Source organism: Morone saxatilis, unplaced genomic scaffold, assembly GCF_004916995.1.
Source record: "Morone saxatilis isolate NCDOM2014 unplaced genomic scaffold, NCSU_SB_2.0 Contig24, whole genome shotgun sequence".
NCBI classification, from domain to species: domain Eukaryota; kingdom Metazoa; phylum Chordata; class Actinopteri; family Moronidae; genus Morone; species Morone saxatilis.
Genome location: NW_023339807.1, coordinates 10,877,567 through 10,904,002, shown reverse-complemented (window position 1 = coordinate 10,904,002; position 26,436 = coordinate 10,877,567). Strand labels below are relative to the sequence as shown.

Below are 26,436 nucleotides of genomic sequence, written 5' to 3'. Positions count from 1 at the left end.
ATATTATCGGACATCCCTACTTATTTGTAGTAAATAATAACTAAGGCAAAGTCTGAACACACAAACGTAAAATGCACATCTTTAGATTCAGTGTAAATTATACTTTTTACAGATATTATCTCTGATAAACAAACCTCAATAAATCTGCTTANNAGGCGCTATACAAGTACAGGTTCATTCATTCATTCATCATAGAAAAAAGCTGCTCCGTACATCACAACCTGCCTGAGAATGATCAACTTTTTAGTTTTCTCCGGTGATTGTCTGTACATCTGTAGGTACATAACAAAGAGGAACTTCTAATAAGTAATACAATATCCATTCAATGGTGCCAATTTTCCAAAATGTAAACACATATAGGCAAAAAGTGGGGCTAAAGTTGGAGCCCACAGTGTTACTTATTGAATCCATGACTCATCACATCTGAGTCCGATTCATCAAACATAAATCATTAGTCAAACAGAGAAAAATTACACAGTCACAATACTGACATTTATAAAACCTGCTTATAAATGAACAAAGATTCAAGTGCATGGAGTATGTAACCAGTCACAATAAGGCTTTTTGGAAACAGTTTTGATATTTTCCCATTACAACTTTACTACAATGCTGCCTCCTCTGAGCTGGCCCCACTAAAACAGTCATCAGACTGAAAAAGACAGGAGATACTTAGGGTGATGTTCTCACTTTGATTTGCAGGAAATTACCACAAAATCAAAGTATAACTGAATTTGAAAGAGTAACAATGCAGTGAAGTGATGTTCACTGTGATGGTTGAAATAATGAATGTCTTTCAAGTGCTAAGGAGGGGGAAAAAAACATGAAGTGTTTTGATTTGATTCTTAAATTAAAACTGTACATTTCAAGAGCAGAGAAATGTGGGACAAAAAGACAAAGATTAATTCATTAATGAAGAAGTAGCTTGAAAGCAGCAGGAGTTGACTCACCAAGACTCTGTTCTCCGTCTTGTCTCCTTTGATCTCCAGTTTGACTCTCTTCCTCAGCGACAGCTTCACCTTCCTCCCCACTGCATCCCTTACACTCTCTACACAGAGAAGAGGAGAACATAGATAAAATAAGGAGAGATCCTGACTCAAATTTGGAACATATCTGTGCGAAAAGAGAAGCGAAAAATGCTGCCAAGTGGCTTATTATGCATTACAAAAAGTATCTCTTTACTTAGAAGGCTCTGTCTTAACAGAGCACAGATCAGTGCATTTCTTCCACAAGGGAATACTTCCAAGGAGGCTCTTCTTGTTTTCATTTAATTTGCTCATCATGAATGATTTCTCTGTTTCAGATTTGGGCTCTTTTCACATTGTCTGTGGTGAGATGTGAAACTGAAAAAACTGAAAATACACACACATTCACAGCCAGTCAGACTAATAAACTGAACAAACTGTGTGCAGGTCCTCAGTCTGGCAGTCTTCCCGGGTTGCACATGGGATATTCTAAGGTCTTTCATCAAAACAATAATGCCAAAACATACCAACTTATCAATAATAGCCCTGAAAGATGAGTTGGAGAAATGGAAATTAATTAAACAATAATTTTGCTATCAATTAATCATTTGGGACATTTGCATTCAGAATGCATTTCACTTTCCATTTATCTCTATGTGGGTCAAGAGAAGATGTATGTATTATTATCCTTGTTCATAGAATTGCACAGCAACTGTAGAGACAGTGACAAGGGTTAATGGCAGTATAATATTTGATAAAATGCTGTCTAATTAACAGCTTTGTGGATTGCTGTTGTTAGTCTGCTAATTGTGTTTTAGGACCCATTCCTGCAGCACTCTATCCCTCCAATATTTTAAAAAATTCTTAACCACAAATGTCAACCATCCAGTCCGTCCAATAGCTGTTGAGATGTTTTTGTCTGGCCCAAAGTGTTGGACTGACCGGCCTACAGACAGATCAATAGTGCCATCCATTCTAGCATGGCTAAAAATGCCAAACATTGACAGATTCTTAAAAGGAAGAATTTGCTGCTTTTTTTTTGCTTTTTTATACTTTTCACTAGTAGTTGGACAAAACAAGCAATTTGAAGACATTACCTCAACAGATTAATCAATAATGAAAAAACACTTTTGTTACAATGCTGAGAGTGTTGTTCAGATTGATTGTTCACACCCAGTAGGAGCCTCCACTGTCAGGGAACAGGCTCAGAGAGCAGAACTGGGTCAGCCGCCTCTCCACGCTCCTCATTCACCCACCACACAGCGACTGATGTAGTCTGTGCACATGTGTCTGAGACAGAAAGGGATTCTGTGCGTGTACATCTGTGCTGGCATGTATGTCTCCTCGCCCACGCTTCCTCAAACCATCATCAGATCAAAGTGAAACTAATAATTAGGCAAAGTGCAAAGTGGTTGATCTGCAAGCCTTGCTGAATAAACTCCACTGAAAATGTGCACCATTTCCTACTGTAGCATTTCTAAAACTATGGCTTTAGACACGCAATAAGTCACAGAAATGTCTCAAGGGGGTTTCAACACATAATGTAACCTAGTATGTTTTAATAAGCCTGAGCAGTTTTTGGTCCTGAACAAAAAAAGCTCCTGACAGACTCTCATATATCATTTTTCTACTAATTCAGTTTCTCTGCTCATTCATTAGAACTGTGACAGGAGTGGCAATTTTACTAGCCAGCCGCTGTGGTTCGTTTTAGGCATTTAAGGCATGTGCACTGGGTCACACAAGGATGAATATCAATGGGGACCCGTGTGGAAGGTGGAGAAATGAGACCTATGGCCTAATAAAAGCTCAAACAAACAATTCACGAGCCCATAAAATCACTCTCCCATTTATTGACCTCAACCAATCCAGATGTGTGTGTTGATGATGTCACAGATTACACCTTTTTTTTTTTACTTTGGAGAGCAAACATTTTGGAGGTGTTTAAGATCATAGAAATAACACAAGATATGATAAGTTGTTGGGATAAGTATGAACAAACAGGGGTGAATATAAACCAGAAAAAAGTATACTGGGAAGTTGTTTTATGTGGACATGTCTATCAACATGTCTCTGTCTGTATGCAAATAAATCAATTTGGTTGTTCTGAGCAAGTTCAATAACAGGATCACAGAGATGAAGACCAAATTGTTCATTCATTGAGTCAACTGTGCTTTGCTTTGCCCCCCACCTGTTTTGACACGACAATGCTAAGATACAGTTTGAGCTGCCTTTTTCTATGCCTTATTACTTAAAAGAAGTTTTCCAGACATCATACAAAACATTATTCAAAATATTTTTGTGTCCATTTTTGAAAAGCTATATTTTATCTATGGTGTTTCCATCTGCTGCATCATGCTGAAATGTCTTGTGTGCTGGATGCCAAGAGTGATCTTGTATGATGCTGAGTCACACGGACCAGTGAATGTTTCCAACAATGGCTGGTTATACACTCATCCAGACAACACCACATGACAATAGGATCATGACAAACCAAATTCCTTGTGTTGAGTGTCGGGCGAGTTAGTCTGCGGTAATCAGGAAAAGTCTTGAACAGAGGGGGTGAAGATGGAGAACTTGCTGACTCTGAGCTTGAGTGGAAGTTGGACCATAAGAAATCTGAAAAGATTTTGTGGTCAGAGAAAACATAATGCATCTCATTTGAACAGGTTTTCAGGCTGTCAGCAGGTTAATCATCTCATTGGAACTGGTATTGTAGAAACTAATAGCTGTTATTGAGTTTCCTGGACCTCTCGATTACCTGGATGGTCTGTACATACCTTTAAAAAAGGTTAGGGATGTTCACATGCAAAAACACAGAACTCACCAATGTCTGCAACATGGATGGGTGAGTCATTTTAAATTCCAATTCAGATCCCAAAATGTTCAATGATACCAAATGTAACATATGTATTTATGGATCTTTTGGGGAAATGTGTATAAAATGACATTTCAAGAATATTTCCGATTGATGAAAAGGCGCAGCCGCAAAAAAACACTGAGTAAACATTTTATACTGGTACTGTCAGACACTGTGAGACATATTATTCCATGTCAGACATAGAATAATATGATTTTAGTAGCCTTAAAATCGACTTAAGGGAAAACAAAAGGTTTATACCAGATGTTAACAGGTTAAAGAAGACACTACGCTATGCACTTTAACATTACAAGGAGTGAAATTCCCACATCTAATTGAAAAAGCTTTGGTTCCTTCTTAACTACTGTAAGAGCTCAAATAACAAGCCGGATAACACAAACACCAGCGTATGATAGAGGATACAGGGATATAAATGAGACCAAAGCGGCTGACTGGCTGAGAAATTCTGTGACTCAGTGAATGAATGCACGCCTGACCAAGTGACTACGTGACCTAGCATTTTCCTTTAAGCCTCATCTACAGTACAGTATGCAATTTAAGTCTCTTTAAGAAATAAAAGGAGCCAAAAGAACATTGTAGGCTTGTGTCTGCCCACAAGAAATGGAGAGAGAGAGAGAGAGAGAGAAAGAGCTTGTGCTTGTCCAACATTGCACTGAGGTGTCAAAAACTGAGCAACTTTGCCAAACAAAGAGACGCTGAGCTTGAGCCAAATAGCCTGCAGGAACTTTAAGGTATGTCCACAATCAGTACAAATAAATCAGAAGACACATGGCAGCGAAAGGGCAGGCAGACTGAGGCTACCGGGCTCAGGGTAGAGATGGTAGTGGACCAAGGTTACTGTGAGGAAAATAATCCTGTTAAGTTATGTGCAGAGGGGATGACTGGCTGAACACTCACATCTACACTATTTAGCTTTTCTCCCAAATATAGACTGTAGTCCACACTGCATTAACAGTACAGACACCTTGATCAACAGCAGTGCTTGTGTAAACACAGCTTCAAGTTTTACTGCAGCTAAAGCATTTAAGTTTCATACAGTTTATACTGTATGGAGTCATGTGTTTGAAAAGCCTGATAATAACTCCACTGTATATATAATATGTAATATCACAGAGTTTCACAACAAAATGGCCCTTTAGGGATATGGGTTGGATCTGCAGGAGATAGTAATATCATTTCTATTGTGTCTCAGCCAAAACAAGTATGTCTTTATAATATATAGTATGGATTATATCTAATTGTATCAGGTCAATAAGGGCACTACAGACTGTGCAGGGGCGCATGGGGCTATGATAGAGGCACTATCAGTGATTGTTCCAGCATGGACACATGGCTACAAATGTTCCGTGTCTGCTCTTACCCAGAAGCTCTTTGGGGACCTCTGACACTTCCTCGCTCATTTTGTTGAAGGTTATATCCAAAGCGACGAGAAGAGTTCAGTCAACGCATCAAGAAGCCTCAAATTATGAGGAAAACAATGAGCGAGAGAGAGGTGTCAGGTGGTGCCGCCGCCGCCGCTGCCGGTGCGTTTCTCCCGGTTACATGCTCCTCTCCTCCTCTCGCGGTGTCCGGACAATGTATCCGCGGAGATCTGCGCGCATCTCTTTTCGGGTTTAAACAGCGCGGGGTCCAGAAGGGTTGCGTGCTGGAGAAAGAGTAAGAAAAAGCCCGCTATAGTATTCTTAAAATCATGTTGAACGCCAGCAGATTCTGCGCTTCGTGGAGATGAAAAGACCACCGCTCGCGCACATCCTCTCCGGCCGTGGCCCTACCGTAAAGCTGTTGGTAATACAGTGGCAGCCAATAGTGGGAACCGGGGCCCCTCCCCGCTCGGTGATGCGACAGCCAGGCAGCCGATGCGATGCCGGGGCGCTGTGGCGTGGCAGGAGGGGGCGTTGGTGGTAGTGTCAGACCGATATTAATGAGCAGGGCTGCATTAGCGGTTCTCAAACTGGGGACCAGGGACCTCTAGCGGTCCTGAGGGATTCCCATCGGTCCCAATCCCGTACTCGTATTGCAGCACAGGAGCAGGCCAGGCTGTCCTCCCGGTGGATTATACAGATATAACAGGCCTTACTATAACCAGCCTATAAGAAGGTCTCTGTGAAATCACGCCTATAGCCTATACTCTAAATCCCTGTGGGAACATTATGGGAATGTTACAGACAGAACTGGTGTCCCTGCAAAGAGGGATACTATTTTTATATTAAAAATATAATAATAGAAAACTAATACCAGAAAGTGTACCTTTAGAAATATTGGGAATAATTATGCATTGTAACAATGGGAGATTAGAAATAAACGCACATCACAGATTTATTTTTTTTTTTTGAATAAGTGTTGTCATTACATAAAGTATGACACTGTATGATGTGGCCTGTAGCCTACAGCGAACAAAATACAAATTTTCTAACTTTAAGCAAATTCTTTCGGGTCACTTTAGCATTGTACTTGGACCATGATCTGGTGTAATGGTCCATACTGAGTAAGCCAATGACAGAATTGTTATTTTGCAGAAAGAATGAATAAATAGATTTCAATAACTCACTCTCTGATAGGGTTTGTAAACATGTCAGTATTATTCTCCAATGACCAGAGTTAAAAGAGGAAGATGGCGACACCTTGTGGTGATTTGGTTAAATTACACCGTGCAGGCTGACAGTGGTTCTCTTGATTGAGATGGTTACAGCCATTTTAGATTTCAATATGTACTTTATTTAGCTGCCGCACATAACATAACAAAAGTTTCCAGTTCGATATCACAGTTTTTACAGAACATCATACATTTCAATGATAACATTTAGTTTAGCTCCCTTTTGTATGACACATGTATGTATATGACACTTGAGTCATCCAACAATATTGGCATTTTTTACATTTACTTGAAGGTTCTTCCAAATTTGTAGGCTGCTTTTAGTCATTTTTCCTCTTTATCAATCTGAAGCACAGTTATAGTCTGACTCCAATTAAAGATACACAAACAACACTGATGCCAGTACAGGATTTTTCAACATCTTGTTCATCACAGCCTTTTTTATCTTTTAGATTCATCAGTACATTTTGCAGTAGCGAAAATACTATTACTACTACTCATAATAATAACATTTCTATGAAACAGGTACAGGCACTCAATTAACATGCAAATATATGTGTTAAAATTGTATATGTGTCAAACAATATGTTAAAATACTTGTTTTCAAATGGGTAAATAAGAGAAAGAGGTATATGTAATTATATACTGTATCTACCAATCTGTCAGTGTACATCACTGTTCAACTGCTGTACAGTTCTGCTGCTTGATCTCATCGACTCTCCTCTCCAGTTTTTCTGCCATGGAGCTGAGCTGTGCGGCCCTCAGCATCGCTGGCAGTTTTTCCACCTGCACTTCTGGACTCTCTGCCAGCCATGCTCTGATTTGATCCAGGAGAGGACCTCTCTGTCTGGGGAGAACCGTGCCCCTGGTGCGCCTCCCCCCCCCTGACTTATGAATGTACCTGTTGGAGGGAGAGGATGCTTTTATTCCTGTCTACTGTATTAGGTGAATGAATAGATGAAGAGAGGAGTACAGGGTTGGTTGTCACATTTATTCGATCTCACTCCCTTGAGGGCGCTGTTAAAAAATGTGGGTACTGAAAATTTCAGAATTGGGGTCAGACGGACTTTTAGTGTTTCATATCAAAATGTAAATATCCAGCTCTTCTGTGTTTTTCTTCTAGGCTTTTACACAATTGGAAATTTTAATTAAATTAAACTTTTCTAATTCATTTTAAGATTGCCTCCATTTTTAATTGTTCTCCATTAAAATATCAATGGGACCAACCTTATAGCTGTGACTAGCATCCCCACCTTGGGAATGTTTTTAATCAACATATTTGACAGTCTGTATCTTCTGACCAGAATAAGCTTAAAGAGAGTAAGGTCAGTCCATTCCTAACTGACATTTTAGGATTACATTACACACTGAAATCTATTAAGGATACAGTTTTTGAAGGATTCAAAGTAAAGTAAGTAAAAGGTGTGACGATCAACTCTGTTATCCCCTAGTTGAAAAGAGGCACAAAGAAGATGTAGGGGGAGAGCCAAAGCAATTTAGACAGCATATAAACTCACCTGGCCACAAATTTCTTCATTTTCGACACGCGCATCCTGTGATCACTGAAGAATGCTGAGAGGAATGTCCTGGAAGTCTCACCTGAGAAAGGAAGTTGTAGGTAGCTGAAATCTAAACTTGGTCCCACAATCCTAAAATTCATGTCATAGATGTATTGGGCAGTTCAAATCAACTGTACACACCTCCATTGGCAAGATCCGTGCAGGTGCCACACACTGTGTCGCGGTAAACTGAACCGGGGAGGAGCACAATCTGTCCGTTTGCGCATTCCTGATGGTTTACGCACGAATCAAGCGCAGATGATGAGCTGGAGAAGAAACCCTCGGCACAACTTTCACAAACAGTGTTCGTTTCTGATGTACCTATAGAAAACAACAATGCAGATGGGGTCATTACAATGTTTTTACATACAGCGGTGGCTTCGGAGAGCAAAGGTGTTTTTTTTTTCCCCATGCACTTGTTGGATTTCCACATTAACTCTAAATACAGTTGTGTCAAAGATGCTACTTTTGTAAAATATTGAGCGACTGATGCTTAGTTGATTGTATTTCTGTGTTTCTAAAGATGAAAGATAAATACCTCTGGTTAGAACACCGTGTCCGGGCCCGCACTGTGTGTGTTCAACGCAGAAGTCATCGATATAGTAGAACCCCTCTTTGCACCGACAGACCCTGTTGTTGACCGCTGAGCACTCCTTCTCTACCTCCTTGTTGTTAAAGCAGAAGTTGCTGCAGTACAGACACCTGGGCAGGTAGTTCCAGAACTCGGTGTACTGCTCGCCTTTGCACGGCGCGCACTGGGTGGGCGTGGTGGCCGTGCAGTGCGCGGTTAGATGAGAGCCGGGTGGACACTTGTCACAGATGAGGGTGTGCCCTGTGAGCGGGTCTTCGCGCTCGTAGGTCGGAACAGGGTCCACCGCCGAAGCACCGCAGAGGACACCGGAGAGCAGGAACAGAGCCGGTAAGGAGAGCTGAGGAGAGGACCGTGATTACTGTTCTCTGTGTTTTAACTATGACTGCTACTACTGTTACTACTATTACCTTTACTACAGCTTGTTGGATGGGCTAGTGAATGTGATAACCCAAAGAACAAGGAAGGATACAATACTAATATCATAACAAAATAATAATGATACTAATTATAAAATCAGGGATATCACAGTGATATTAGAATGATACAGAGGAGAACAGTGATGATACCATGACCCCAGTATTGAGGTCTAAGCTTCTTTTTTGGGTGAATCACAGCTGTGTGGTGCAAATAAGGAATAAGTGAATTGGAAAAGTGTCTGTTATTTCATATTTAATTAGAAATTGTTTAGATCTTGACCATTGTAAGTGATTATTATTACCTGCAGCACACAGCACTTGTCCTACAATTGATATGCCACTGTTTATAGCTTTTTACAACATACAATATACATGCAGATTGATAAGTGCACTTCAGCTGTATTTTAGGGCTGTATCACAGACTAATAATGACTTGTTTTGTTTGACTTAACCTGAAATTTACCTCCCATAATAACTGTTCAGTGTCCAATCTTGATCTACTGAAAAGATTAACTTATTCTCTACAAATCGACAGTGCTGGCATCAGATTTAAGACAACAAGAAAGTCCAAGATCAGAGTGATAAAGTTTTAGTCAATTTTTGTATTAATTAAATCAAGCAATTTCCAATAAAATAAAAACCAACAAAAATGTAGGGTATTTATCCTATATCAATTTACTGTTTGATTGCTTGACAATTTACATAAAACGTTAAAAACACACAACATATTATTTGTATCTACTATTCTCTGTCATAGAATATTGTCATGCTTCATACTCACCATGCTCATGATGTTTAATTTCGTCACTTCTGTCAGAGAGGGTTTGACAGAAGGATTGGGTTGATTTTTATACTGTTCATAGGGAACTACAATTGCGTAGGCGTGTGGTTTGTGGTACCATTTGAAAGGTCAACCAGCTTTTGCATGTAGGGTTAAATAACTTAATAAGCAATTTTTGGCTTTGACCCAATCAGTGACATTGAATTATACTGGCTGTTTATGGTCCTCTCCTCTCTGTAAGAATAAACTTATATTTTGACTCCACAAAACCAGCTTCTCCTTTACTAAAATGTATTCACAGTTTTACACCCTGGTGGCCTAGACATCTAATATGCAGACTATATAATTCCAAAACATCCTGATATTTTCTGTCACACTTTACTTAGTACTATTAAATAAACAGAGAAAAACGCCCCCTCAAAATATTTGAGACCTCAAATCCAGACAAAAAGTCTGTGACAATTTTGTTTACATTTCCCTTCTTTTGGTAAGACCAATCATTAAGTCAAACACGATTTAAAATAAATGGTTGAATTTTAGGATAATAGATGAGAAAAGACATTTCCATAAATACTATTTCATGATTTTTGACTTATGTGAGGTGATGTAAATGGAATTGTAAATGCAGCTCTGTAATGTCATTAAATCACAGTATTTCCCCATGCCCTTTTATTAATAAAAAGCTTGTACAACTTAACAAAAAGTTTATTTGTACAGAAATTCATCTACATTAAATTTGTATTTATGTAAAGAAAACAACAATGCTAACTTAATATATCAGAGCTCATTACTCAGAAGTTTTGAAACTGTCAAAATTATTAAGTTTCATTTCGGGAAATAGCTTGAAGAAGACCTCATTCTAAAATTTCCACGGAACCTCCCATAGCTATAATTTGCACAAGTGTGCAGGTCACAATTGTGTTACAATGGATGATTAAAACCACAAATATGGTTGTGAAACGGCATAAAATACAGGTCAATGTGCCAATAAGTCCGCTTTTTTCCTTTGAAAGATGTGTTAGTGAATCACTGAGTCACTGAATGACATGCTCAGAATAATGTCACAATGTGCTGGTTATGCAAATAGAATGAATTGTTTTATCGTAATGAGTCAAACATGTATCGACAGGTCTTTCATTTCCTCTTCCGTTTCTACAGAAGACATGGGTGGGTTGTGTTCTAGTGCTGAACACGCAGAGGCTAGAGGAAACTTCACCCAGTGTACATTTTAATTGTAATTTACATAACACCTAAGGGCAGTTCAGGCTGGTTTTGGTTAGGTTGTAAAAAAAAAAAAAGTATATATAAAAATGAATAAACACAAAAAAAATAAAAAAACGTATAAAAACTTTTCAGAAGAACATAAAAAAATCCACCAGTCAGCAAAAAAAATAAATAAAAAAACATGTAAAAACAACAACAATTTTTAAATCAAAGAAATCATTATTCTAATTGTCCACATAAATCACATAAATATTGACAATACAGAGCAGGGGTCTTATTTGTACACTTAATTGTAAGTGTAACGAGAAAAAAAAGTAGGATTAAGATTGAGATTACAGAACAACCTCTGTGGGCACGTCATAGGCTACTTGCAGGCTAGCAGAGGTCCACAGGCACCTCTGGTAGATAAACCTTCATGAAGCCCAAATGACCTGCCCATGGGATGGTATGGCCCACATTCATCACATCACCCCTTGACACTTCAGGGAAAACAAGTTGTTTACCTACAGGAGACCATTTTCTACCACAAAATAAAAGTATTTTTTGCTGGAGCAAAAGGTTGTAAGGAAAAGAAAAATCATGCTGAACTAGCCTTAACTTGTTGCTCGAGCTGTTCAGCTGACAGAAGAAGCAACTCCCCAACTTGCTCTCTGTGCCTACTAACTAACTACTGACTACTTCCTCTCTTATAAGGTGTGGTTGACTGTGTACTTCTGTGTAGACCTCAACCGCTGGTACATCTGAGGAATGACCATGTACACAAACAACTTGCACTGTCTCACCCAAATTTCACATCTCTGTGGGAATGTATTTGGCCTGTGCAAGAGCCTGAGTGCAATCGGTGTCTGACAGTACAGATATAGATGTGCCCTTTTCTTACATCTGCTCCCTTTGACATCATTTTCTTCTTTTAAAAATAATGCAGTAACCCTGAACTGTCAGCCACCACTATTAACAGTAGCGATCTACAGACCGCTAAAACACTGTCTTTCCACTTTTTGGGCTGAGTTAATATGATATAATATACATGTCAATAATAAGATAATAGGACTTATAGGATTTATTAGAATGTGTGAATTTTATACAGCATGTTTAAGAGCCCTCACATAATCTAGGTCACACACTGGAACTGGTAATTTCATATGGGCTCATCATAAAGGTTCTTTCTGTTGTTGACTTGACTCTCTCAGACCACCACTGTGTATTTTATATAATGGCATATCTTTCATTATACTATGCCAATCCCCACAAGGCAAGTGGTTAAAAAACACTGTCTTACTCCTGAAGTGACCTTAAATTTCCTAACACATCTCATCTCCAGAAACCAAATTACATCTACTCCCTCCTCGGTTGACTGTCTCCTTAATGCTTTTAATTAAAAATTGGCTACAGCACTTGACACTGTTGCACCACTTAAAATTAAGAAAATAACTTAACATTTTAAGAGGAACATGCCGTGAAAGAATCATGAAACCACTAAACTGAAGAGAGACTGTCAGATTGCAGAGCGCAAATGGGGCAAAACTAAGTTACAAGAACATAAAGAGATTTTAAAAGAAAAATGTAAAAATGTACAATAAAGCAATTTGGATAGCCAGGCCATTTTACTTTTCTAACCTAATCAATTTTATTGTAAATAACCAAAGAGTACTTTGGACTGCCTCAATAACCCCGCTACAGACCATAGCAATCATTTTAGTCAAAAATTTGAAGAAATTGCATTTTACTTCAAAGAGAAGACAACCAACAACAGGTCTGTGCAGCCCTTCAGATCTTCTGGCACGAGCCTGCTAGTAGTTCCAAAGCGCAGAACAAAAACCTTTGGCAAGAGGGCGCCCTAATAGCTCACATGGTAGAGCTGGCACCCCAAGTACCAAGGCTGAGTCCTTGCTGCAGCGGCCATGGGTTCTTAATTAATTTTATTTAGTTTTAAGTATAACTTTTATAAAATACTATCGTTATACCTGTAAAATCTGTTTACGTTTTTTACAGACTGGTAAGGTGGTCCGAACCAATAGCCATTTGTTTCTGACAAGCTCATGGCTACAAAAGGTGGGAATACAACAGTGGAATTAGACAAACAGGGCTACTCTTTCCACGGCAAGTTGTAGGCATAAGCCAGTCTCAAAGATAAGATAATAAAAGATAATTTTAATTTAATTAACATCTGTATTAAAAAAAACTGTATATAGTGTACATACAACCCCAATCTCTATTTTGTTCTTTAACTTTGTTCCTTCTTTTCTATGCTTGAACTTGTTCAATACATGCAATCAAAAGTCTTCCTTCTTTCCTTTCTTCTGTCTTTTCTTCGCGTCTTTCTTTCTTCTTTCTTACTCTTTCGTCTTCTTTTCTTTCTTTTCGCCTCCGTCTTTTTGGGCGCCGTGCTTCACATTGTCTTCGCTCTGAGATCTTTCTTCTGCTCGACTCTTCTCTTTCTTTCTTTCTTTCATTGTCTACTAACCTTAGTAACAAAGGCTCTCCAGCTGGCACTTTCTGATCCTGTGGAAGTGGTCGACTGGCTCTGGTGTCTTCCATGTCCAACTGGAACTGTGTGAGCTGATGGGACAAGACACTGAACTTCTGTTCCTGTTGTGAAGCCTCTGTCTCCTGTCTTTTGTCTTTTTCCATCTGTAGTAGCTTGAGGTTCTGAAACATTTCAGGCACTGTGACCAGACTGGATTCCACAGACATAGTGGCTGATGGTCATCCTAACCCAACTACCCTTGAGGAGCTAAAACCACTTGCTTTTAAACAGGAAGCTCCTCCTACAGACAAACAAACTAACAAAGTTAGTGCACAGTCAATTAAGACAATCAAATAACTTTTCTATGTTAAAACAACAAGAACCAAAAAATCTCAGTTAGTATAGTAACAGAACGAGATGTATAACACATCGTAACACAGAAACATAGATTGTTTATATATATATATATATATATATATATTATATAATATAATAAATATAGACAATTTCCTTAAACAATGAAAACCCACTTCTGTACTCAAAATGGTTCAGTCCATTGGAAGCATTTACTTACTACCTTTTTTGGCAGTTTCGACCAATGTCCAGGAAGTAGTATGGATAGAAGCTCATGCACATGTGGTTAAAAGAGGTAGCATATAACCAATAAATGAATTTGAATTGAATATATTAATGAATGTATTGAGTCATTATGTTTAGTAACAACATGTGAATGATGGCAGTGTCCATACTGAAATTACCTGAAATGACAGGTTGGCATGTGCTTACTATGCTAACATAACTCAGCCACAGATGCCTTGGGCTACACAACTTTGTAAAACAATTAGGACTACAGATCTACTGTTCCAGCAGCATGGAATAAATAAGAGATCTGTAAAAACTTATTAGATTATATCTCTGGGTGTAATAGATCAATGTTGCAATATTTTTTTCATTCATGTATTCAAGTATCATAATTTGTCAGGATTTTAAATGACTGGGTTATCACTGTCACATTATTTTATCCATGAACAGTTTCTCAATTGATTCAAAACCTTCTTATTATAACTTGTTAGTTGTGACATCATGAGGAGTATGAAATATCCTCTGATCCAGATCAGTGATTTAGTATCCCATCTATAGTAATCAGAGCAAAAAATAAGCTTTTTAAAACTTTTTCAGACAGTGGTGGCTGGTTACATGTGGAAGTGTTTAGTAAAGTGGACAAAGATTTATTAGCTCCTGGCCAGTAACTGGTGGTAGTCAGCCAGGTTCCTATTGGCTGACATTGTTTTAAACACAAAAACAGAGCTGAGCTTTCTAATCACAGCAGAAGTCAACCGTTAATCTTTTGTCTGTCGCTGGATTATTTATGAAGAAACAACACATTTTAACAAACTGATTTTAATCAGATCATTTGACATTAGTGTTCACAAAGTTACACAAGCTTAGAGGACCAGTCAGGCATATATACAATAAAGACCATACATTTCATAATGTAAAAGTGATAAAACAAAATATAAAACAAATATCACTTCATGAACTTGCAGCATTTGGAATCCAGTATTTCTGATAAAGTAATAAAAACAAGCCTTTACATATTCAGAAAGTAAAATTTTTTTTTAAATAGAAAACACATTGCACTCCTTTGTACATTCATAAAGCTGACAATTTAAAAAAAATTAGATGAGCTTTACTTGCCAGCAGTCCAGAAAAAAAACAACAAACAAAGGAAAACTGTAGAAAATACATGTATTTCATTATGAAACCTAATCCTTCCTCTCAATCACCGAGAAAGCAATAATAATAAAAACACAACATCTGCCAGCCTATCTTCCATAAAATAGTGTGCTATTTACATCTTAAATAGTTTTTCATTTTTCACAGACTCTGGTCAAAACGTTCCCAGGAAACATGTTTTATATTTTTTGTTTCCGTTTACCTGGAGTACACAGATGTGTGATTGTTTTATTATTTTTTCTTTTAAGGATTCCTCACTGCAGACAGATACTGTAAACTGGGGAATTTATTAGCATCCCTTGTTAACTCATATAATCAAAATGTCCTTATTTTGGTATAGGGTTTTGATAGAAAAATCCAGGAGGTAAAGAACAATTTACCTTCCTATCTTGCCTTTACGTTACAGTTAGACAAAATACCTCTAGGTACAATGCATAGCTTGACATCATTTAGTGATATCTTAAAGACGTGACATTATCACCTGACCCATGTCTGTTTCACATACATTTATCCCCCTGTTCAATAAGTATGTGTCTTTTTATATGTGCTCCCTATCTCACAATGCATTAGTGTCTGTGTATCCTTTAGATGGCATATATTCCTGTTTCTACCTCCCAATTTCCCTATTCATTTAATGGCTTATAAGCCTTAAAACACTCATCCTGAAGCATACTAACAAACATCTTCTCATACATCTTGTGTGCTGAGGTGGTTCCTATGATGCGGCTGATCTTCTTTAGGCCTTTCAGCAGATAGCGTGGTGCCCCCTGGCTGCGCATCACCTTCAAACTGTGAGACAGACCTTTGGCTAGATCCAGTTCATAGTTTGATGACTTCCAGAGGTGAAGAAGCTGCAGGATGTACTGCCTGGGCAGGCAGGTAGAGACCACGGCTCGGACATCCTCCTGCTGAACTTTAACCCCTGGCAGGCTGTTGGTGATCGTCAGAAGGTCATCTAGAGTCAGGTTTTTTAGGCTGTTGCAGCGGGAGACTTTCCTTTCACAGTGGTTCACACCTAGAGGGACAGGGTGCAAGCTTTAATACTGAAATGCTGCATTAGACCCGGATAAAACACACTAAAAGTGCAGATTTAGTTTGTACCTTGTATAATGCCGTACAGCTTGTCCTGGTCTTTGTTCTGCTCCCTCCACAGTCGTAGCAGCTGGAGGACCTGCTGCTGGGGAGAGCAGGCCTTCTTCAGTCGCTCCACGCTCTTACGATCCACCCTCCGGCCGGGAAGGCTCTCCAACAGCCGCTCCAGGGGCACCGAGGACAGTCGCAGTGAGGACAGTGACTGGTAGACTGCTTCCTCACACAGGGTCACATCTGGAATTAATTGTACAAAAAAAGAGACCAAGTGGGTTTACAAACATTTTTATTAACATCATCATAACATACAGTATGAATATGATAGAATAGAATAGAATAGAATAGAAAACACTTTACAGATTGCCCTATCGTATTATGATTTGGTATTGGAGTTTAGCAGCTTGATAACACTGATACAGATCTTCCTGGAAAAAAACATGACAAAAACCAACTGGTACATAAAGCAAGAAGAAATATCACATTCTTTCTCCTAAAAAAAGAAATGTGCAATAAAACGCAACCTTGATCAAATCAACACATACACGAGTTTTGTTGGTAGTATAACTTAGCCTTACTATGGATTAGCAAATTTAAGATTTAGTGACATAAATGACTATTTTTACTGCGAGTTTCCTAGCATTTGTCACTTGTGGTCACAGTGATTGGCATACAGCAAAAAGTGCAACTACTCTCGACTGAATCTTCTGACTGCTGCCCTTATACGTGAGAACGTGTGGGAAACTTTTGCCATTTAGTTTTGCCAGCTTAATCATAAGCTTAGTGTATAGTTTTATAGCAGAGGTCACATTATGCAATTGGACCAAAGACCAACTTTGTCAAAATGTATTCTTCAGAGAGGTACTCAGGTGATGTTTGGACTACATTGTGATTACATGGTTTGGTCTCCACAGAAACCCATCAGTTTATTATATGTCTGGATTTGTTTATGCTTGTTTGTGTGTGTGACTGTTGGCTTGTAACTTGGCCACAGCAGAAACAAGGATTTCCTCTCTTTATGTTCCCCATTGACAGCACAGAACCACATTGACATCAGTCTGCATGGCCAAACCAAACTGAATCCATCTGCACCAAAGCAAACAGAGCTGCATGTTGAACTGAAGCAGATCGAAGTGAGCTATGCTGAAACATGCTGCGCTTTGCTGCTGAGTTGTACTGCACCAGACATAGACCTACACTATTTCATCATCACATGCCTTACATTTCTTTAAGCCAAGGTCTCCTGGGCCTTCCTTATGAGATTTAAGTATTCTTGTGAGGAGCACAATTTCTTTTTCAAACTCTTTTGAACCCTTACACATATCTGCTTTCGTTATCCAGAACAGTCAAAGCTGATGACGATGTGAAACTGTCAACATGAAATTGCAACTTTCATACAATTATGAAGCATTTCTGTATTCATGAGTGTGTGTGAAAATGTTTGAGTGACTTGCATAACACGAGTAAATAGTAAATAAAAAAACATTTAGTAAAACCAGTATCGGTGTAGTATGGTGGATTTTAATGTGAGGAGGATATTAGGCATGTTTCTCTGATGTCTGGATGATGTAAGTTTGGCTTAGTCTATAATTCACACTGACATCCTAGTGGTTTCTCCAAATCACGTAGCAACTGTGGGAATCCCAACTGCTTTCAATTTCACATTTTTCTGTTAAAAAAACTGCTAAACTGTTCCAGGATCTGCTGCAGACAATCTGTGGTTGTGTAGTCCGCAGGAAGACAATTTGTGAATGAATGCTTGAGGAGAGCATCACCCTCCCCGAGGGACAACAGCTTTGTGTGGTATACAGCATGCACGAGTGTGTGAGGGTCTATACATCTGTATGTGTGTGTTCTTCAGTGACTGCGGTTTCTCAGGCTTTGGGAATTCAGTGTCTATTTGAGGCTTCTCCTCTCAAATTAATTGTCAGCATCTGTCATAGTTTAAGCCTCAGTAACAAAGACTTACCAGCTCGTCTTGTGTCTCATTTGTGCTTGACTCAGTTTCCTCTGTTATTGTAGTTTGAGGATGTGACAGTTGAAGAAGTAATTGATCCATCATGGGTCATTATGACAGTAGTGCCGTAAACATTCCATTCAACCCCTTGCTCTGGCTTTTCTCTCTTGTGTCGGTTTTCATACACGCAAGAATTTGGAAAAGAATGGAATCTGGACGACGAACCTGACCAAGGAAATCCCCTGCCTTCAGGAATGAAAATGACCCCATGTCTGAAATAATTCAGTTCTGACTGATTTTAAGTTGTTGACAATTGAGGTTTGCTCAAAAATATCATCACATGTGTGCGTTTGGCTGTGTATACACTGTACAAACAATCGTTGCCCGGATTCCACCCCACATTGGTCCTAAAACCTCCCATACTATTTCTATTAGTGATTTATTCCTACTGCATTAAGTGTACATGTCTTACCAGTGTGGCACGAAGTGTGATGCTGAGAGCACTCCTGAGTGTCACAGAGGCTGTCTGAAGTTGATGTGCCCCATCTCAGTGTCTTCAAGCCCAAATCTGAGCAGTTTCTGTGGGGCTGACACTGCTCAGTGGAGGAGTCGCTGGTGGAGAAATGACCAGCAGGACAACGTTTACACACGGTGTCACTCACTGGTGTACCTGGAGGAGATAAACAGGATGATATATAAATCTTATAAATGAAACATGATTTTGACATAAAGTTTGTGTCTCACAATAAAGAAAGTGTTTATTTGTTGGGAGGCTTGAATGTGCATTTTTTTAATACATTACCGATATGACAGAATTTATACAGTTTAAAATTATTACATATTTCAAACAGCAGATTTTTCTCAACTTTACTATCAAAAGTTTCATCTTACACGTGTCAGACATTTTCAGTGTGCATACATGACCTACAGTATATACTGTAGCTAATCAAAGAAGATGATGTGATTCCAAGAACTACGACCATGACATGTGACAACCCATCAGAATGACAGATGATTCTGAGAATGACTCACACATCAGTTTCTATATCTTGTTTTCGAATGGGAAATACCACATCACTACATTGATGTAGGAGATGAGCATGAGTACTATTACTATGATGACGTGACTGCAGCAGAAGGTGATTTGTAAGCTGATCTTTCAGACTGACTGACAGGAAAATCTACTTTTCATAAAATAAATCTTTTCAGTAAGTTTAAGGTTGCACACAACTGAAATGCTTCCTGGACCTTTAGCTATAATATCATGTTCAATGACATGTAACATACATACTAACTTATCAAAATATAAATGTAAATGAGTTTTAAAAAACCTAAAAATTAATTTACATAACATATTTTAATGACTACATATTTGAACAGAATGAATGTAATAGTAGTAATGTCTAATAATAATAACAAAATAAATGATTTTACAAACTATAAATTCATCTTTTATTCATTTAAAATATTGCCCTAATAATATAACAATGTCACCAATTTATTTAACTCAGCAACCGATCAGATCACATTTCCTTTTACCCATTTACAGTTACATTTTCCTATTGTTTGACAAGTTCTAACAACATTTGGCAGTTACCATGATATTATAAAAAAAAAAAAACAATCAAACTCTTGTATATGACCTGCAGCACATGATAGTGTCCATGTAGTGGAACTAGTGTTGTAATCACATCCTTATTTTATTTTTATCTCTAAAGTGCAGAATTGAAAGTGTGTAGGAGGATTTATCAGATTTAACCTTTGCTTTGTTTCCTGCTACCACAGCACAGTATGATCTTTCTTGAAAACGTCAGGCCATTCAGCACAAAAACATAAAACCACAGTTATGCATATGTATGTATGTTTCCTGTTCTGCTGATGACACAGCATGTACAGTACGTGTAATATGGTTTCATATGCTGGCAATAATCTTTTTATTCTCAGAATTTCCTCTGTCTATGCAAAATCTGCACGTTAGCACTTTATTATTATAAGTAACAGCTTTACATGTAACTTGAAGCACAGGTGCTAGCTCTACTGTCTTAAGGGATCTATTAATTAATAAAACTGTCTGGAAATACATAGATTAAAAAAAACACATTTAAACCGCTAATCAGTCAATCGACAGAACAACTTTATTATGAATTAATCGTTGTTTTTCAAGCAAAAATGATAAAAAGCTTCTCAGCTTCTTAATTGTAAAAATGCATTGCCTTTTTTTGTCTTATAATATAGTAAATGTATTAATAACTACTAAAGACTACTGTTTATTATGGTAAATAACATAGCCCCTTAGTTCTTAGCCTTCCTTTACCTTGTTTAAGTCTTTCTTTTTTATCTGTTGACTTTTTTTTCCCCTAAATTTCTTATTCTTTATGCTTGCCTGGGCTTCCCTTAAAAACAGGTTTCCAACTTTAGTGGGACTAAATAAAGGTTAAATTAAAAAAAATATCAACTCGAGCTTTAGGAAATTTCGAGGTACAAATAATTAATTAATCAAGGAAATAATTGCCAGACTAATTTATTATGAAAATAATTTTGAATTGAAGCAATAAAACCCTATTTGTACTATTTTATTTATTCATTTGCTGGTTTTCTCTAATATTATATATATATATATGATTATTATATTATAAATTATTATGTATTACATATATTATGTTCCACTGTGTTTTTGATGTTGATGCTGATCCAGTTTCGAAAAACACAGATAACCAGATAAAAAGATTTCAGATCTTGTGTTCAGAGAGAAAGAAAGAAATCACAACTAGAAACAGACACATCAGGAGATCAAGGGGAGAGAAATCGAGTCATAAAAGTCATGAGTTATTGTGAGACTGAATCGGTTTTCTAACATCCTGTGGTTTAAGGGTCTAAACCGCAACTCATGGCATTACATAATGAGTCCTTCAGCTTCAGGAAGGGGAATCCCCTGAAATGCTGTCTCATGACTCCAGACTTCATTAGGCTTTCAAGTCCGATTGTAGATCCATGTTAGAGGAATTTATGGAAAATGTTGTCTCATGTTTGAGTGGTGTCAGTGCTGCAGGGGTCAGATAATAACCAGAATCCATGGAAAATGTTGTTTCATCTATGCGGCGGCTAGATTGTGGTCTCAGGTCTGAGATGAAGTCATGAGAAGTGTAGTGCCAGTTTGTGCTGCGGTTCCAGTAGAAATATCAGATTCTGTTAACTGGAATGTTGAAATTCAGCATCAACCTCTCTTTAGGTTGCCCACAATCACTACTGACGCACTAAGGAGGGAATCTGTAACGAATATTAGGTCAGACATCCACTGTGATAATGACTCCCTCGGTTGCATCTGGCTTAATAATTGACTGAATTTGGTGCTGTATTGTGAGGAAAGGAAAAAAAAAAAAAACCTTAACAAAACATTATCTTGTGATAAGATTTAGAGAGACAAGGATGACATTCTTGTGTGTTAAAATAAAATGTTTCTCATCTCGTATACAGTACATGTGCATGGATTTGATTACTGGAGTGATGGGCTCAATATAAAAGTCAAAGTCCAAGTTAGGACTCAAACAGTAGTCTGAGGGATTTGCAGGTGTATAAAAGCTTAAAACAAAATATATCAATCTGCAAAATGCCATCCATTAGAGGGAGGTAGCCTACAGTATCTTCACACAATGACTAAGTTAGCTCCCAGTGTATCAATAAAGATCTTTACCATAGGCAAGGGAATGGTTATGCCATTTTACTGAGACAAAACAAACTGTTGATCTGTGTCAAGTTTCCTCTTTCAGCTGTAAAATATGCATAGTCATCTATGAAGAGGAACAAGTAAATGCACATAAAATATCATGTTCTCTATTGCCAATTGTGTAACTCATTCCTTTCTTCAACTGACAGATTTGCACTGGTTACATTCATTTGACCTTTGTTTAAAGTTTACTGTTGCATAACATATCAACAGTTTAGTATTATCTCTGTTAGAACCCACAATGTATAATTTATTATAATCAAGTATTGTGGTGAAGGGGAACCGGGAGAGGACACAAAAATGTGAATGGCACTCCCATGACTCTGTAAGGAAGACTTTTTAAAACTAAATACAAACAGCTTCTTTCGCTCAAATAAAACCCCTTCAATTAAACACAACATGATTCAAGCCAAAATTTTCAAATAAACTTAAGTACATACCGAGTTATGAGGAAGTACGGCTTGGAATGCCAGGAAATACGTCAAAGCTGAAAATGATTACCCAAAGATAAAATCCCTGACGTTCATTTGACATAGTACGCACAGATGGAAAAAAATGTAAAGGTTAATCTCCTAAATGATGCTATTATGCCCTCATGGTGCGATGAATACACTGGATACTCATCACATGGTGCTTACAGTGACAGACGGTGTTCCTTCAAATTAACTGATGCTGTTTAACCATTACTGACCTGACACAATTATACATACTAAAAGCTGTATTTGCAAATAATGAAGTTCATGGAAAATATAGAGTGATCATTTTCCACACTATAACTAAGCAAGGATGACTTTTTATTTCCATAAGCAGTATGGTGTTCTACAAAAAACGACAATACTTTTAACTTAGTTTTAAAAACCTGAGTCTTGTGTGTATTATGGTCACACCAGAAACATAATTAGAATTGTCTCTCATTGACATGTGTATTCATATATAATTTCTCTGTTATAAAGACATAGGAATAAGGAGTAAATCGTACACAAATAGATATATAGATCATATAAATAATAAGATAATGGGCCATTATACGTATATATTTCAGTTCTAAGATCTGTGTACCAAACTGTGTCTGTGTGTGAAAGACAAAGGAAGCGAGCGGTTCAAAGAAAGAGTCACTTTCTGCGAATAGAGAAGAAGTATGCATCTGGAACAGATCTCATTCACAGAATCAGAGGAAGAGAGAGAGAGAGAGACTCACTGATGCAATGGAGAGGACATCTTAATGTGAAAATACTGATCTGTAACTGATGTGTGTCTCTGCTTTGGCAGCAAAAGGGTTTCTTCCTGACATGCTGCCAGTTATGCATATCTGGAATTGAACTGATTCGACATAAAGTGAGACAGTGGAATAAAGCATGAGAGGAGAAGATTTAAGGGAAGATGAAATATATAGTGATGGGTTTCTAATCTAAATACTGAAAACACATATGCACGGCACTGTAAAACAATGTGCACATTGAGTGAACTCAGACAGTGCTTCCTCCCAGGCTGTATGCTGACTGAATTCCTAATTTTCTCTGGTTTTACCACAGATACCTTTTTTTTTTAAATTTCGATTCTAAATCAGATTTACGAGCTGACTGGATAGAGAGAAAAGCCACAAAATAACTGATCACCCTGTTTATCTAATATGTTATGTAAAATGAAAGCAGTCTGCCAGTACAATTGCCAAATAATAACAATAATGATAATCTTAATGTTAGTCTCAGTCTTACCTGCAGCTGCCACTCCATGGCCAGGGGGGCAGGTACTGTGTGTGATGCAGAACTCCACCACTAGGTGGAAACCTGGAGCACACTCACACAGCTGGTCATGAGTGCTGTTGCATTGCTGCTTGACGAGCTGCCTTTCCTTACACACCTAAACACAACACACCAAGGTCACACATCTGCTGCAGGTACACAGTCATATACAGTAAAGGCTGATTTATATGGACATATATTAACAGAGAGCATACTTATTTACAGTCATGATTTAGAACACAGGCTGCTATTACACCTCATGGTGGACAATGCATAGAGTGGGACAGTGGTAATATTACATTATTTATCTGGAATGGCAAAACATCTTAAATCCGTGAAAAGATCCCTCACAAGTTTGAGCACGTTCAAACTTTCATTTTTAGTAACAACAACAAAAGTGGAAACACTGGTTTCAGAAAAGGCTGCACTAAAATGTAAACAAACTGTAAAGTCATAGTCATCTAAAGAAAAGGCATAAGGAAAACCATAAATGAGTGGCATAAAGGAGAAGCTGGAGGATAAAACATTAAAGGGAAATTTAGCGGAATTCCTAACAGAACCAAATATTAAAAAAGATGTAAACCTTTTGGCCTTATACATACCGAGGTGCAGTACTGGCATGTATCCCCCCAGTGCCAGTTCTCAGCAAAATGCTTCTCTGGACAGGCCTGGCACTCTGTGGGTGTGTCAGCAGTGCAGTGTCGTTTCACGGCTGTGCCAGGAGTGCACTGGTCACAAACTAGGAGTTCAGATGTCACAGGGTCGCGGTACTGGTACTTTGGAAGTACAGCCGGCTGCTGGAAGGCCCAGGAAAGAGAAGCTGTGAAGAGCTGCAAGAGAAAGAAAAAAAGTTTAGTACTGAGTCAACAGCAGTGACAAAATCTCTAATGAAACCCATCTCGTGCACAGCTCCTCTTTGGCTAAAGGTTCAAATATTTTTATATTTTGGAGCACTTGCCAACCCAAAGCTTCCAGTAAGAAAGAGTTGAAAGAAAGGTCAGAGCTGTAAAGTTGAAGCTCCTGGTGGACACACAGTCCTAAAGTGATTTCCTCTGCTTTATAGAGAACAGTTCAGAGTCAGAGGACAGAATTCAGCAGCAGTTTTGTTGATATGGACTACTGCACGCGGGGCACCCTTTAATAATAATACATTTTATTTAAAAGAGGCGCTTTTTCTGAATACTCAAAGACACTGTTACAATATAATAAAAGAAGAATACAAGACATCAATAGGTAAAAACAATATAAAACAGTACATTACATATGTTAAAAACACATTAGACTCTTAGATTACATATGTTAAAAACACATTAGACTCAGAGCAACAATATCTTTTAATCTTTGCATGTTTGCAAATCGCCCCTTGCCCCTTTGCCCATTGCTGAGTGCATGATTTTATCCTGACTATTAGTCTTGATTAAGGGATCACGTTTATTTTATTACACTTTTGGCATTTTTTCTCTCAACATCTTAAAGGACAATTCCGGCAATGAACCTCTGGGTTAATAACACTTATTTACGAGTTGGTCTGTTCTCTGGGATAATGTTTTTCAATTCTAATCGCACGTGACCATTTTAGCAAAACCGCTAATTACCGTATAACGCTAGTCAACGGGGCATGAATACAGTGAAAGAACAAGCTTATTTCTATACCACTAACAAGGTAAATAGCACCACACTTACACAGTAGATAATGAGGGGTTACTTTAAACCGACGCATTGAGGCTTTGTATGTGTACAGACAGTCTACTTAAAAGATAGTTTTAGAACAACAGTAACTCACGTAAACAGCGGGCGCCATCTTGGGAAAACAGTCGTGACCAGTCCCAACTCTCTGAGATGTGACTTGAACGCACCATCCTTACGTGAACCGGAACTGAACTAGTGCCTTCCACAGGATATAACGAAGGAGATGGCGGAATTATAACCAAATTTGAAGACATTGACAACCGACATTTCAGTTTGATTGGACGTCCTTATCTTTTGGAGTGATATACAGAACGAAGAGCCACCGGAGCTCGTGCAGGCTAAGAGAGGAGAGGAAAGCTAAGCGGTAGTCCAAACCTCCCAACTCCCAGAAAAAAAATCAACCTCAAGAAAAGTGCTGTACCGAGAGCCGAGAGACCGTTGCGGATAATTGGATGAGGGTAATGTGTGAATTTGTTTGGTCATAGATCCAAAAATCTAAATACACCGTAATTGTAATAAGATAGCCGTTCGTTTAGAAACTTAGGTGGGGGAGGTTTCAACAACTAAACTTTATTTGCTTGCTTGTTGCTAAAGTCGAGCCTTTTTGCAGTAAAGCTGTAGGTATACCTTCATTAAAAATTGTAAAGCATGAACTCGTAATAGTGGTACTTACTCAGTGGATAAAACTGTCCATCTGGTCCCTCCGGTTTTTTGGGTCGCCGCCTCCAATTTATTTTCGGGACAATGGAAAAAAGTTTCTAGTACAGCCCTGTTTTAATCAGAAGAGGGGAATCTTCAGACTGTACAAAACATCTGCGTCTCTTGGGTTGTCCCGCGACGCAACAGGTCCCACTCCGTGCAACACAGGCACTCCTCTTCGGTGGTCCATAAGCTTCAACAAATGTCCGCAGGTACACCACCAGTTTCCCGAAGTACCAGGCTTGGTTGCGGCTTTGACTACCACTAGCTTCTCTCTCTCTCTCCTTGTCTCGTGCCCCTTTCAACGGAGCTCACGGCTCTTTGTCTGCG

The 26,436-nt window shown here is 38.3% G+C and overlaps 3 protein-coding genes across 3 annotated transcripts in view; all 3 read right to left on the bottom strand.

Moving 5' to 3' along the window:
* Positions 1-5,240, bottom strand: part of LOC118336318 (F-actin-uncapping protein LRRC16A-like) — a 71,253-nt gene extending 66,013 nt beyond the window's left edge. Inside the window, exons 1-2 of the mRNA XM_035672933.1 lie at positions 5,201-5,240; positions 948-1,045 (exon numbers count right to left, since the gene is read on the bottom strand). Coding sequence (XP_035528826.1) covers positions 948-1,045; positions 5,201-5,240 — 138 coding nt within the window. The remainder of the gene's footprint in view (positions 1-947; positions 1,046-5,200) is intronic.
* Positions 5,241-6,532: 1,292 nt separating this feature from the next.
* Positions 6,533-13,699, bottom strand: LOC118335716 (tumor necrosis factor receptor superfamily member 6B-like). Its single transcript, XM_035672140.1, has 6 exons — positions 13,399-13,699; positions 9,782-9,867; positions 8,531-8,921; positions 8,134-8,313; positions 7,951-8,032; positions 6,533-7,334 (listed from the first exon to the last, which is right to left on the bottom strand). The coding sequence occupies exons 1-6, from the start codon at positions 13,697-13,699 to the stop codon at positions 7,106-7,108; spliced, it is 1,269 nt and encodes a 422-aa protein (XP_035528033.1). The 3' UTR covers positions 6,533-7,105.
* A 1,189-nt stretch (positions 13,700-14,888) lies between these two features.
* LOC118335434 (tumor necrosis factor receptor superfamily member 11B-like) overlaps positions 14,889-26,436 on the bottom strand; it is a 19,864-nt gene continuing 8,316 nt past the window's right edge. Inside the window, exons 2-6 of the mRNA XM_035671709.1 lie at positions 24,321-24,548; positions 23,692-23,836; positions 18,725-18,922; positions 16,311-16,535; positions 14,889-16,224 (exon numbers count right to left, since the gene is read on the bottom strand). Coding sequence (XP_035527602.1) covers positions 15,833-16,224; positions 16,311-16,535; positions 18,725-18,922; positions 23,692-23,836; positions 24,321-24,548 — 1,188 coding nt within the window. The 3' untranslated portion in view covers positions 14,889-15,832. The remainder of the gene's footprint in view (positions 16,225-16,310; positions 16,536-18,724; positions 18,923-23,691; positions 23,837-24,320; positions 24,549-26,436) is intronic.